At 40.8% G+C, this 13,386-nt stretch overlaps 1 protein-coding gene across 3 annotated transcripts; it reads right to left on the reverse strand.

Moving 5' to 3' along the window:
* Positions 1-628: 628 nt before the first annotated feature.
* il13ra2 (interleukin 13 receptor, alpha 2) lies at positions 629-10,702 on the reverse strand. 3 transcript variants are annotated; one of them, XM_075487782.1, is made up of 10 exons: positions 10,597-10,702; positions 10,371-10,480; positions 9,963-10,114; positions 9,099-9,255; positions 8,870-8,987; positions 8,200-8,420; positions 7,913-8,067; positions 7,457-7,604; positions 2,538-2,658; positions 629-2,435 (listed from the first exon to the last, which is right to left on the reverse strand). In XM_075487782.1, the coding sequence occupies exons 2-10, from the start codon at positions 10,468-10,470 to the stop codon at positions 2,315-2,317; spliced, it is 1,293 nt and encodes a 430-aa protein (XP_075343897.1). In that variant the 5' UTR covers positions 10,471-10,480; positions 10,597-10,702; the 3' UTR covers positions 629-2,314. The 3 variants fall into 3 exon arrangements, with proteins under 3 accessions (XP_075343897.1, XP_075343898.1, XP_075343899.1); XM_075487783.1 differs by having other exon boundaries at positions 8,236-8,420; positions 10,597-10,701; XM_075487784.1 differs by lacking the exons at positions 629-2,435; positions 2,538-2,658 and adding an exon at positions 3,591-6,529.
* Between the last annotated feature and the right edge of the window lie 2,684 nt (positions 10,703-13,386).

A 13,386-nucleotide genomic window follows, 5' to 3' on the forward strand; every position in this document is an offset into this window, starting at 1 on the left:
GCCACGGGTGTGCACCTGGCAACCTGGCGAAGCATTATTTCTGATTAAATAATAAATGCATTCAAGGCCAAACCACGATGTCTTCCCCTTTAAACTGAGAGCTGCGCAGTGCGCACAGGTAAGCAGCAACATCGTTGTGTTCTTTACTCTGCTGCTTGTGTTCAGATGGTTAAATAGCTTTGTTGATCGTGCGTAATGTGGATACGTTATGGCTCTGTGAGAGCGCATGAGTACATGCATGAGTGTGTTATATTTCACTATGTTCATCTCATTGGGCACGCAGTGTCTGTGTTTTGTTTTTTTTGAGAACAAAGTGTGCTTTTTGTATTACTTTGTTATTGATTTATTTGAGTGCACGTCACATGTGTGAATGTTTAGCTGTGAACTATGTTGACTATCACCGATGAGAACGCACACAACGTGTGGATATGTTTTGTGTTGATGTTGTATTCGAGAGATACATTCTTTTGAATGTTTATGGAGGTGTAACTCTCAATAAATTTGGCACACCCAATGTGCCAGTGTGTTACCTTGCTGTATTCAACAGTACAAATACAATTCTGGTTATTTTAACACACAGCTGTGCCGCTCCATTTCTTTCTGCATATATGCAACAGAGAAAAAAGTGTTCAGTTTCATCAAATTGTGTTTTTATTATAGCTGTCAGATGCTTATAATATTATACAACTTATCAACCATGTCTAATTCCATCTATGAGATACAGAGATGAACACAACTTACACTAAAAAAACACCCGTGAACACCAGAAAGTACATTTTCTACATTATATCTTCATAAAAGGTAGTATAAGAGCAAATATGAACACTCTTAATCTGTACCAGAATTGACTAAGTAAGGTCAATAAATGTATAAAACATGTTTTATTCACACTTTGTAATAATTCTGAGATTCAGAAAAGCTGCACATTGTTGCACATAACATTGTCTAGCCTTGTTTAACTTTTATTTCAAACAACAAAACAAAAATTGGCAAAGATGTGGCATGAAAAACACTGACAACCTCCTGTCTTTTATACATATAAAACATTCAGCTGCAGCCGAAATAGGCGAGGCAGGTTTATTTGTAGAGCACAATTCGTTCATGAGGCAATTCAAAGGGAAATACTAGATAGGTGAGTCACAAAACCGCATATTAAGATGATGTAATACCTGGCTTCTGCTTTTCCATGTAAAACAAATCTTGGCTATCTGAACTGACAGCACAAAGTAGGCACAAAGTAAACAAATCAAACAAAAAATAGCCCATATTCTGTATATAGCATATTATTACTGCACAACATGTATATAACCCGTCTTCACTGAATCATCTGGCAAGAGATCTGGCAAATTGTAAAACATTAAAAACAAAAATATGCACTCTCTGCTGAGGAAATCAGCTGGTAAGTCCTGCGTCACAAAGTAAACAATCAGCCAAAAAAAAGGGCTGGACTTTTCTCCAGAACAGTTCCGCGTAATGTGTGCACAAGAGTTAAATTCAAGCATTCGCATAGAATCTGTCCCCACAGCCATGAGGCTTTTTAACAGCGACTGCCGACATGTTCTTCTCAAATTTATTTATTTAGTCATTTATTATTATTAGTAGTAGTATTAGTGTTATTATAATTATTGTTGTTGTCTCATATACAATCATTGTAAGTATTTATAATTGTTTGAGCTACTTGACTAATTTGAATTTCCCCCAATGGGAAATATTCTATTCTATTCTATTCTATTCTATTCTATTCTATTCTATTCTATTCTATTCCGACATTCTAGACTTGCTGTTTCCTTTTGTATTTACATTCTAGAATAGAAATAGAAAAATACTTAATTCATCCCACAATGGGGGAAATTCAAATTAGTAGAATGTCTAGAATGTAAATACAAAAGGAAACAGCAAGTCTAGAATGTCGGAATAGAATAGAATAGAATAGAATAGAATAGAATAGAATAGAATAGAAAAATACTTAATTCATCCCCCAATGGGGTAAATTCAAATTAGTCAAGTAGCTAAAAAAAAAAGATTAATATTTACAATGATTGTATATTAACAACAACAATAATAATACCAATTCTAATAAAAATACTACTACTAACTAATAATAATAATGATAAAAATGACTAAATAAATTTAAAAAAGAAATCAATCAATCAATTTGAGAAGAACTCAGCCGTCACTGCTAAAAATGACATAGTGGTTGTTAGATATCTGTGTAGATAACACACTGTGACCAGTCGAGTGGTTTTAGCCTCACGGACTGTGCACAAACCCTGAAAAATGAGCATGGTGGAGTCAGTGCAACAGTAAAATGCTCTCAGATGATTGTGCCAGGGCACATTTCCTTTCCTTTGCAGGGTTCTGTGTGTGAGAGAATTGTGTTTCTGGTGAACAGCGTGAGCAGAGAGTACAGCTTCTTCTCTTGTCTCGAGTTCCTCCTGCAATAGGAGCACAGTTTGAAGAAAGATATTAACTGGATATATATATGTTTATTTCTTTTAACTGAGTATATGTGGATACATAAGTGTGTATTAACTCACATTTTGACAGCTAACCACACACACAGAGACAGCACCAGTGTGGTGATGATGGCAACAGCAATGTAGATGTAAAGAGGTTTCATGTCCAGTTCTGGCTCAGGTGTGGTGAAAATCTCTGAAACTAAAAGACACAGAAAGAAAATCAGGTTAGTTTACAGTTGCTTTCCATATCTCTTAAAGGGGAACTGCGGTATTTTCAACATTAAGCCTCTTTTATGAGTCGTCTGCAATGTTTTAGAACCCGCCTCACCGCTTTTTTGATGTTTACTGCTGTAAACATTATTTGACATTTTGTACTGGATGTTCGTTGATATTACTCCGCCACCGCTAAGAAAATAGTGCGAGCATGAACGAGCTGCCAAATAAAACACGACAGAAGCAACTTTTCGCAACAAAAATTGATATGGATTACCAGTGCACACCAGTAACCACTCCGGTGAGTTGATGATTTTGAAAACGGACGTTTATTGTGCTTTTACGGACCTTTTAGGACATGCACATGACTTGCCATTCTGAAGCAGGTTGAGAAGAATCAAAATTAGGCAAATACCGGAGACAGCAGTAAACATCAAAAAAGCGGTGAGGGGGGTTCTAAAACATTGCAGACGACTCAGAAAAGAGGCTTAATGTTGAAAATACCGCAGTTCCCCTTTAATGAAAAGAAATGAGCAATAAACTACAGTGAGAAGACAACCAGATCTTTTAAATAAATTAACTGTATAAAATGCTAAATTAGCTTAGAATATAGACCTTAGAGGCATGTGAGGTACCCTGAGATGACTTTTAATCAACCTGTACTGAGAAGACATCCATTCTGCAAGAACTGAACAACAAAATAACTCAGATGAACAAAGCTTTTTTCACTCTGATATTGTTCAAATTGCTTGCAGGTGACACACTGAATCCCCTCAGATGTGTCTCTGACACACACGGTGCCGGAAATCCATCTAAAGAAATCCACCAGCCCGGTTCATTTTTCAAGGTTGAAACTTTGAACTTTTATAGGTACGACTTGAATGGCACTCATAAGAAGAACATCTCCATAACACAATGTTAATTAAATACTTTATTTACTGCTTTTTTACTGTGTTGGATTGGATTACATCATATTACAGTCTGTGGATTTTACTGTATAGTAAAGTTTGTCAGCATGTTCTACATATTTGAGAAATGTATGATTATCTGTGTGATAATGAGCAAAGCAGTGCATGCATTTCCATTTTCATATATCACTGTTGATTTCTATAGATGTTGCCATATGTTTGCAGCGTGAGCTTGGCATTTTCTGTTCTGATTAAACAGTTAATTTACATAATACAGAATATTATAATGACTTTGCAATGTTAGCTTAGAAAATGTTTTAATCAACAGAAAATGTACTCAGTCACAAAATAAAGGGGTACTACAAAGCATTTCATAAACCATCTGATTAAAAAGTTAAATCTAAAAGTAGTTGGAGAAGCCTAATGAAAACATCCCTCAATACGTTTTGCTGCTGCTGTTAATGGACATTCAGTAAAAAAGTTTAAGAGAAGACTGAAAAACTCATCAGTGACCATTAACCCTTTGGGAGGTAAAAATGAAACGTTGGCCTTAAAGCGGCTTTCAAGTATCCATAAAGTGCAGTGTGCACGCTGCAGCTAAAATCGACGGCTTCATCGTGTCTTACATACAGCTCAAAGCAATCAATCAACACTCATACAGTCCCAAAGAAAATAAAACACTGTCTGTGTAACTGACTTTGTCAAATGAATACTGTTGTAATAACACAGTGACACATAAAGCACAATAAAGTGTTGTAAAGATTCTGCACTGCAGCCCTGGAGACCAACTGTCAATATTTACCCCGAATGTTGAGGATTGCATGACTGTTATGAGTCATCTCTGCGTTTCGAAGTCAAAATGTTTCCCACTGGGCCAGATTCAATACTATCAGTGGTTCAGGCTGCATTCATACACATTTCTCACCTTAACTTTGCAAACAATTCAGAATATACGTGAAAGTCACATCATAATAAAGTGACTTAGTCATTTAAATCCAAGTACAAAATGTAAAATAAAGATTTTAGCATATAATTTACCCTGAGAAGTTACACGTCGCATTTTAGATTCAACGTTACATTAGTGCATTTAGTTAAAAGTCTACATTTTATTTGACATCCTGAACAGAAGATGATCCTTCGGCCTTCAGGTGGAAATCCTAAAAAAATTGGTATGACGACTCTTGACAACTTGTTGGTTTGACTTTGAACAAAAAAAGAGGCTTTAATGCTTAGTTTTGAACATTCTTCATCCACTGGAAATACACTTTAAACTGTTTAAAACTGATGTCCCACATTCAAACTAAACACAAATATCTGAGGAATTTATACCCGACATGTTATAAAAACTCTAAAAAGCAAGCGAAGAAATCGTCTAAAGTGAGACATTTTACTATTTCATGAAAAATATTAGCTCATCTTGAATTGGATGGCAGCGAAATGTTTTTAAAAACCAGGAAAAAGGGCAATAAAAAGGTTGGAAGAGTAAGTAGTACTAAAGAGAAACAGCTGGAAGAAGATGTTGCATCTAATGAGGTTGATTGGAAACAGCTCAGTAACGTGCAGCACTGCATTAAAAACAGACACAGTTGTCGTGGAAATCACTCAGAAATCATTGTCAGTGAACACTGAGCCATCCACAACAGCAGGCGAAAGCTCTATCGTGCAAAGAAGAAGCCACACGTGTGTAAAAAAGCTTAATCACTGATGTTTAATTGAAGCTATAGCTTTAGAATTTCCCATCGGGGTTTAATAAAGTCTCAGCCTCCCTGGTAAGGTCTGTTCGGGGGTACTGGAGAGGAGGATCCATCGGATAGTGGAATCTCGTATTCAGGAGGAGCAGTGTGGGTTTCGTCCTGGCCGTGGAACAGTGGACCAGCTCTACACCCTCAGCAGGGTCCTAGAGGGTGCATGGGAACCCCCCAACCAGTCTACATGTGTTTTGTGGACTTGGAAAAGGAAAACGTGTCCCTCGGGGAGTCCTGTGGGGGGTGCTCCGGGAGTATGGAGTGCCGGGCCCCTTTACAGAGGCTGTTCGGTCTCTGTATGACCGGTGTCAGAGTCTGGTCCGTATTGCCGGCAGTACGTCGGACATGTTTCCGGTGAGGGTTGGACTCCGTCAGGGCTGCCCTTTGACACCGATTCTGTTCACAATTTTTATGGACAGAATTTCTAGGTACAGCCAGGGCGTTAAGGGGTTTGGCGACCTCAGATTCGGGTCTCTGCTTTTTGCGGATGATGTGGTTTTGTTAGCGTCGTCGGGCCGTGACCTTCAGCTCTCACTGGAGCGGTTCGCAGCCGAGTGTGAAGCGGCTGGGATGAGAATCAGCACATCCAAATCCGAGACCATGGTCCTCGACCGGAAAAGGGTGGAATGCCCTCTTCGGGTTGGGAATGAGATCTTCCCCAAGTGGAGGAGTTCAAGTATCTCGGGGTCTTGTTCACGAGTGAGGGACGAATGGAGCAGGAGATTGACAGGCGGATCGGTGCGGCGTCTGCAGTGATGCGGGCTCTGCACCGGCCCGTCGTGGTGAAGAAGGAGCTGAGCCAGAAGGCGAAGCTCTCGATTTACCGGTCAATCTATGTTCCTACCCTCACCTATGGTCACGAGCTGTGGGTAGTGACCGAAAGGCTTTCTCCGCAGGGTGTCTGGGCTCTCCCTTAGAGATAGGGTGAGAAGCTCGGTCATCCGGGAGGGGCTCGGAATAGAACCGCTGCTCCTCCGCATCGAGAGGAGTCAGATGAGGTGGCTCGGGCATCTGGTTAGGATGCCTCCTGGACGCCTCCCTGGTGAGGTGTTCCGGGCCCGTCCCACTGGGAGGAGACCCCGGGGAAGACCCAGGACACGTTGGAGAGACTATGTTTCTCTGCGGACCTGGAACACCGCGGGATGCCACCGGAGGAGCTGGAGGAAGTGTCGGGGACAGGGACGTCTGGGCTTCTCTGTTCAAGCTGCTGCCCCCGCAACCCGATCCCCGGACCAGCGGTAGATAATGGATGGATGGTTTAATACAGTATTATTAAACTGTATTTAATACAATGTGTGAAAATTATTTCAGAAACACCGCCATCCTCCAGACTAAAAAGGAGAGCAACCATTAGCACTCAAGTGTAGAATCCTGCATCTCTAATGGTATACGGGTGCATTAATGCCTTTGAAACTGGAAACTTGCACATCAGGAAAGGCACAATCAACACTGAAAGGTTATACAGGGTTTAAAGCATTTTCTAGACCCGCTTAATCCAATTTAGAGTTGCGGGGGGGACGGGGCTGGAGCCTATCCCAGCTGTCATTGGGCAAGAGGCAGGGCACATACTGGACAGGTCGCCGGTCCATCACAGGGTATTTAGAGCAACATATGCCGTATATTTCAGCAAGAAAATGCTAATCTGCATACTGCATCTATTACAACGGCCGGACTTTGCTGTAGAAGAGTCCAGGTGCTGGACTGAACTGTTGAGCAGCTCGAATTCTAAACCAGACGAGAATGGACCCACATCCCTGTCTCAAAAGGTCCAGCAGCTGGTCTCCTTAGTTCCCAGATGTTTACAGGCTACTGTCAAAAGAAGAGGAGATGCTTCTCACTGGTAAACATGGCTCTGTCACAACTTCTTTTGGAGATGTTGCTGCTGATGAGCTAAGCTGCCTTCAAATGCAAGGTGAGCTAATGCTTTTTCATGAAGCCAAAACATGATGATGTCATTTTTCTGCGTTCTAATAAAATATTTCATGAGATTTAAAACTCTTGTTTTCACATTTTTACAAAGCATTCCAACTTCTTTGGAGTCAGGGTTATATTTTCAGCCTTCGCTGACAATCTGCACATGTGCAGCAGCTTAAAAGGCAGTCTTTTTATGGCAGTTTTGCAACATCCCTACCTGGGGAGCATATTTGGTGGCTCCAGTCGCTCCAAAAGCCTTTATCGACGCAGTAGTTGTTCAGTTTTGACCGAACCCTGAAGCAGCTGGTCTTTTTCCTTGGGCTGGAGGGCAGAGTTAGGCTGGTCTGTTTGGTGGTAATTCGCTTCTGTTGGTAAGAAAAATAAGCGCGAAAGTTATTAAAAGATCAAGGCTTAATAGACAAAGTCCAACGTTTTAAACTGACGTTAAGCAGCGTTAATCTGTGTGTTTTCCTGCCACTTTGCAGCACATTAAATCTCACTTAAACCATTATTTTAGCAGGACAATAAATGTGGAAGTTTCATCAGGTAACAGAGTGAGTGAGTCATGATATTTCATCATAAAAATTTACATGACATGTTTTTTCACGTCTTTACCTAATTTACCTGGTACCCTTAGTCTTAAGAAAACATTACAAGACAGATAAAACCATACCGAGACTATTTCTCCATCAGGTCCCTCCTGACTGTGTTCCACCTCCCACTCCAGACAGTGTCCAGGAACATTGCCTGCAGGTTCCTCCCAGGTTAGTTCCAGCTGCCTGTCAGGACCTGCTCGCAGATGCAGCACCTCGGTGGCTGCAGCCTTCACTGGAAAAGCGATAAAAACCATAAAGAAATGGTTACAGATTGTTACGGGATGAAGGGAGGAAAACAAGTTTCAGTGAAGTCACAGCTGAGCAATAAACAGCACAATAATGGAGTCCAAATCAGAGCACTAACCTAACGGAGCAGGCATGTACCCCTCTACATACATACCATGGTTCTGGATCTGCAGGGTGATGAAAGTTGGCTTCAGGTGCCCCTCAAGGGAGGAGCCGTTTACGCAGAAGTTGATATCAGTGAATAGAGGGAGAGATTTTTCTGAGAAGGTGCAGCCGCTCCTGACTCCACCCGCCATTATATATTTCGGGCATTCCGCGGCACGCTCCAGAGATTTATGCCTGGGGAAGAGACAGACAACATAAATATATCATTATTGTTGACACCGTTTCTCATATCTGGTTCAAGAATGATAGCTTGTAAAAATATAGATGACAGCCGCTGTTATGGTAACAGCTTGTCGAAAGTTTAACGAGTGTCTGATAATGAGTTGAAATAAAATAAACGCTTTTCGTGCAATTGATCAAAGCATTTGAGTGACAAGACAGAAAAAAACTTTAAAAACTTTAAAAAAACAGCTAATGCATGTCAGCGTGATGTTTCCTCAAAGGGTTCCCAAAGAGTTCAGATGCATTTAGATTTCTAGTTTACTCCATAACACATGCATTAAAATGTATTCTAGAAAAAAGAACAAGCTTTAATGTGTTTGAGAAATTAGCAGTTGTAAGGATATTTTGGCCTAAGACCAACGTAGCATATAGAAATAGCCTTCTTTGGAGATGCGGCTTACCAGAAATATAGGCTTCGCTGTGAGTTGGCTGGTGTTTTCGGGCTTCTTTTCCACTTGCACTCCATAAACTCCATGTTATGGAACACACAGATAAAATCCAGGACTGCGGTATCCTGAACTAGATGTGTGTGAATAAAACCAATCAGCAGATGTTCATTCATCTTCCACAACAGCTAAGATGATACTTTATTTTGGTTTTGGTTCCATCACAAATCTTATAAGCACTGACCTGCGCTGGGAGGTTTCTGAATCAGTTCGGTGTAATTTGTGCTCTTGATCGTCGTGTTGTTGGTACAAGGCCCATCCAGCACGGTGTAAACTCGTACGTTAACATCTTTCATCAGATTAAATTGAGCGCTGTAGGTCCTGAAAACTGTCCTGACGGCCTGCCAAACCAAACACAAACACGTGGTTGTACGTTAATATCAAAATGACTTAATAACTGTAAGAGAGCTCGTTATACAAGCAGGGTTTAAGAAAATCTGAATAAGCAAACAGCTTGCACACTAGATAGACTTTCATATCTCATGTCTCCTTCCCAGCCTTATTCATAAAATATTTCATTATACAAAAAAAAGAACAAGTTTAATCCTCAACTGTAATAATTCCAAACAGAAGTGATATCAGCAGCATCACACGACTATAATCTGTGCTCTTTTTCATGCAAAAACAACATCTATGTTTACAAGTTGAACAACAGAGATGAACTGAATCACCTTTAGTGTGAGGGGTCTAGCTGAAACAAATCTTAAGAACTGCCAAGTTTTACAATATTCCCAAAGGGCAGAAACAGCCTGCAGCATTTTACAGTCCTTTGAGAAGCCTTTTTTTTTTTTTAATCTATTTCAGGAACTGTAGGATTGTGCACAATCCAAATGAGGGTAAAAAAAGTGAAGTGGCAATCATTTTAAATCACTGAAAATACAACTTTTAAAGTTATTATCTTTTCATTCTATGTCTACATTGTTAAAAATGACACAACGTGGTGTTTATCACACCATAAGCATGACGTGAGCTAATTCATGCTTTTGGTAACAGGTAAAGCAGGTCGAGAGCCTTCGTCTAAAATGTGAATAAAACAGTCAACACTTACATCCCATTTGTCCCTGTATGTGTTGTAGTAATCCAAATGATACATTATTATGCACTCTGTCATGTTGATTAAGCTCCTCGGGGGGCTCCAAGTAATCTCCAGAAGTCCAAGATGCCCAGGGTCCAATACTGCAAGGTCCTCAGGAGGATGAACTGCAAAGGAAGAGGACAAATATATATATAAAACATATATAGAGACAGAGACAAAAGGGGAATGTACATAAAAAATACAACTGAACGGGACACACAGTGAAGTCCAGTTAAAGTCCACCGCAACACCGGAGACTATGCTTCTTTTCCACATTTCATATTGTGTTGTTAGTATCATTTCTGATCACCGGAGTTTGAACAAATTCAGAGATGCATATCTGAAAAACTCGTTTATATAAACTAAGGTGACCTCACCAACCTTCGAGTCCACTGCAAAGCAAGCTCTCCCTCCAGGTTGTGAGAAGCAGCATCATTATGCGAGGGTAAGACAGTCGGAGTTTGTTCGCCATCTGTAGCATAGAATCAAGACTGGAAAAACGAAAATACGGATAGAATAAGATGTTAGAATAATCAAAAAGGGGGGGATTATTATTCGGGGAAAAGATCATTAATTGTACGAAACCGACAAAACATGTAATGCTTACTGCAGTCGGAGAGGCGTATTCCTTCAGGTCCAGATAGAGTTTGTGAGACTGAGACAGCGTGGGAGGGCAGCCAAATTTAAACATTTTTCCTTTTTTCATTCTTTTGAATATTTAGAGCAATGTGCTGTATAAGGGGAGGAGTCTGGTGCTATCTGAGAGAGCAGGACAAATGGGTGCAGAAAAGTTGGTTAAGCTCGTGTCCGAACACGTGGAAAGATGAATAACTTCCACCTAATACATGCTGACACCCGGTCTTTAGCAGTCTCATAAAGCTCTAACGAAACAAATATGAATTCAAAATGAATGATATTTTCTCAGAGATCCAAGCCTGAACAGGTGTTATGCCGAGAAGTGCATCCCCATTCGCTGGAGCGCGCGTAAATCGGTTCAGGTTTGGACTGTTACATTTATCCAATAAAGTTACAGTGCTAAGTTTAGAGCATATCTTTCACCTATCATTATATAATTGTACAAATATTCCAAAGTAAGGGCCGTGATTGACACTTTTGTAGTAACGGTTCATTTTCTATGAATATCAATCTTTACTCAGTATAGCTCAGATTAAATAATATAAAAATGAACCTAAAACTATGAAATTTGATTATTTGAATTTTAGAGACACTTCTGGGCATGACACCGGCAGTCAGTGATGCAGCAGATTTAACAGACAGCCAGAGACGGATGGTGACACAAAGTCTCTCAACTAACATCAGATTGTTTCTGTATTTCCTGACTTTTTTAAAGATCTGTTCCCTTTCTACCTGCAGTGGTCCGTGACATCATTTATCCACTTATCTCACTTTCTTTCCGCCTGGGCTTTTCCCACTGTGTCCCTGCCACACCCTTCTTTCCCATGCTGTTGAACCAGTTATCATTATAATGATATCACTGCGTCCTGCCTCATTTCTCACGAAGCCAATCACTTTTATTATATTTAAGTCTCACTTCTGCTGTCATTCTCCTACTAGACCTTGCAATACACGTCCCGCCTCCTCCCCAACTCCAACTTCTCTACTTGCCCAAGACGGAGCCTCAAAAGAAGCCCACCTGCAGTATCTCAACTCCATGCCTTTCCTAACATGTTCAGCAGCTCACCAACATGATAGGGACAGGCCAGTCATGATACCATGAAGTGTCATGAACTGACAATTTTCTCAACAATTTATCAAGTCAACAGTCTGATCTGCCAGATTTAGTTTGGAAGAAGAGGTTGTTAGCACTTTACTTCCATGAAGGGTTCCTTAACACTCCCCTTTTGCCTAATTAATCTCCTTTTAGGACAGTTCAGGAGAGAATTCAGGCACATTTTCTTATAGACTGTTGAAGGTTTGGCGGCTGCTTGGTGGAAAACATTCTTCAAATGTTAAGCTTCGCCATCCATCATTTTGGTGCCTCGTTGTGCACATGTGGATGAATATCGTGGGATGGTTCCACCATCGTCTTGATGGGTCACGGGCCCGCCTTCCAAAAGTACAGATGGACACCTGGTCAGTCACCTGGCTCGAAGTCCTGTTGTGGCTCTGCTGCTGGTGCAAATATGTAAATATGTTTAACCATTGTTCCCCCTGACGAGACTTCGTCTCACCCCTTCCACCACAGTTTCTCCAACTGTGTTGCTGTCTGCTGCGGGACAAAAAGGCTTTGGCTTAGATATTAGTTTGGGCGCAGCACAACATCAAGAAAGCTAATAATAGTCTGTGTTTGCCTAATTCAGCTCAAAAGAGTTTAGATAATCTGCTTAATTCTTACTGAATTTTACCTTATTCTTACCAGTGGCTGTTTTTTTGTGATGCTGCTCTGGTCTCATCATAAACACTTCAATGTGGTACCAACAGTGTGAAATATGAATATATTAAAACTAGGGCTGGGCGAGTTAACTCGTTATTATCGCGTTAACTCGTTAAGTATTTAACGCCGATAATTGTTTTATCGCGCATTAACGCAGGTTTTTTTTTTATTTTTATTTTTTAATTGGGGGGCTTTTAATGGATAGGAAAGTTTAGAGAGACAGGAAGCAGAGAGAGGGGGAATGACATGCAGCACAGGGCTGTCCGATGTGAGACTCGAACCGGGGCCAGCTGCAGCGAGGACTGTAGCCTCTGTACATGGGGCGCCTGCTCAACCCACTACGCCACCAGTGTTGTGCGTGAACGAGTTCAAAAGAACGCGTTCATTGAACACGCTCATTTTTTCGTGAACGTTGAACTGAACGCAACACATTTTTTAATAAAGAACTTGAACGTGAATTAGTTCACATTATGTGTCATGAACGGCAGACATCACTGTAAATGAACGTTGGAATTTGTTTTCCATTGAAAACTGAGTGACATCTGTTTTCTCTTTTGAAACGCAACGAGAGAAAGTTCTTCCCTCCTGTTTTCTCGCTGGTGCCGCTTAAATCATGTATCACCAGACAGAAATGGTTTTGACATTGTGTGCGCGATGCATTGCGGGCAACGTAGTGTCCGGCTGAGAATAGTTGAATAACATACTGGCTTCCGCACGACTTTACCCGTGATGAATTGCAGCAGAGCGGGGTAGGCATAACAACGCCGCGTAGCAGGCAACGACGAGAGCGCGGAGGGCTGGAGGAGCGAGCGAGAGAGAGAGAGAGAGAGAGAGAGAGAGAGAGAGAGATGCAATTTAAAAAAAAAAGGCTAGTGGAAGTGATGGCACGGAGACAGACACCGATTCTCCTTTTGAACATTTAAACAATTTTACACTCTTGCAAACCAAGACCCCGACGGCATTTCATATTATATATTCTTTTTTAATTAAATGCTGGTAGAT

This window comes from Odontesthes bonariensis, chromosome 16 (assembly GCF_027942865.1).
Source record: "Odontesthes bonariensis isolate fOdoBon6 chromosome 16, fOdoBon6.hap1, whole genome shotgun sequence".
Lineage (NCBI taxonomy): Eukaryota > Metazoa > Chordata > Actinopteri > Atheriniformes > Atherinopsidae > Odontesthes > Odontesthes bonariensis.

What these genes read in the sequence shown, in the direction of transcription:
- il13ra2 (XM_075487782.1), bottom strand. Translation starts at nt 10,470, where the DNA reads ATGCTACAGATGGCGAACAAACTCCGACTGTCTTACCCTCGCATAATG. An exon ending in GCTTTGCAGTGGACTCGAAG is followed by an intron (nt 10,115 to 10,370) that starts GTTGGTGAGGTC and finishes CTTCCTTTGCAG; the next exon opens with TTCATCCTCCTGAGGACCTT. An exon ending in GTACATGCCTGCTCCGTTAG is followed by an intron (nt 8,068 to 8,199) that starts GTTAGTGCTCTG and finishes TCGCTTTTCCAG; the next exon opens with TGAAGGCTGCAGCCACCGAG.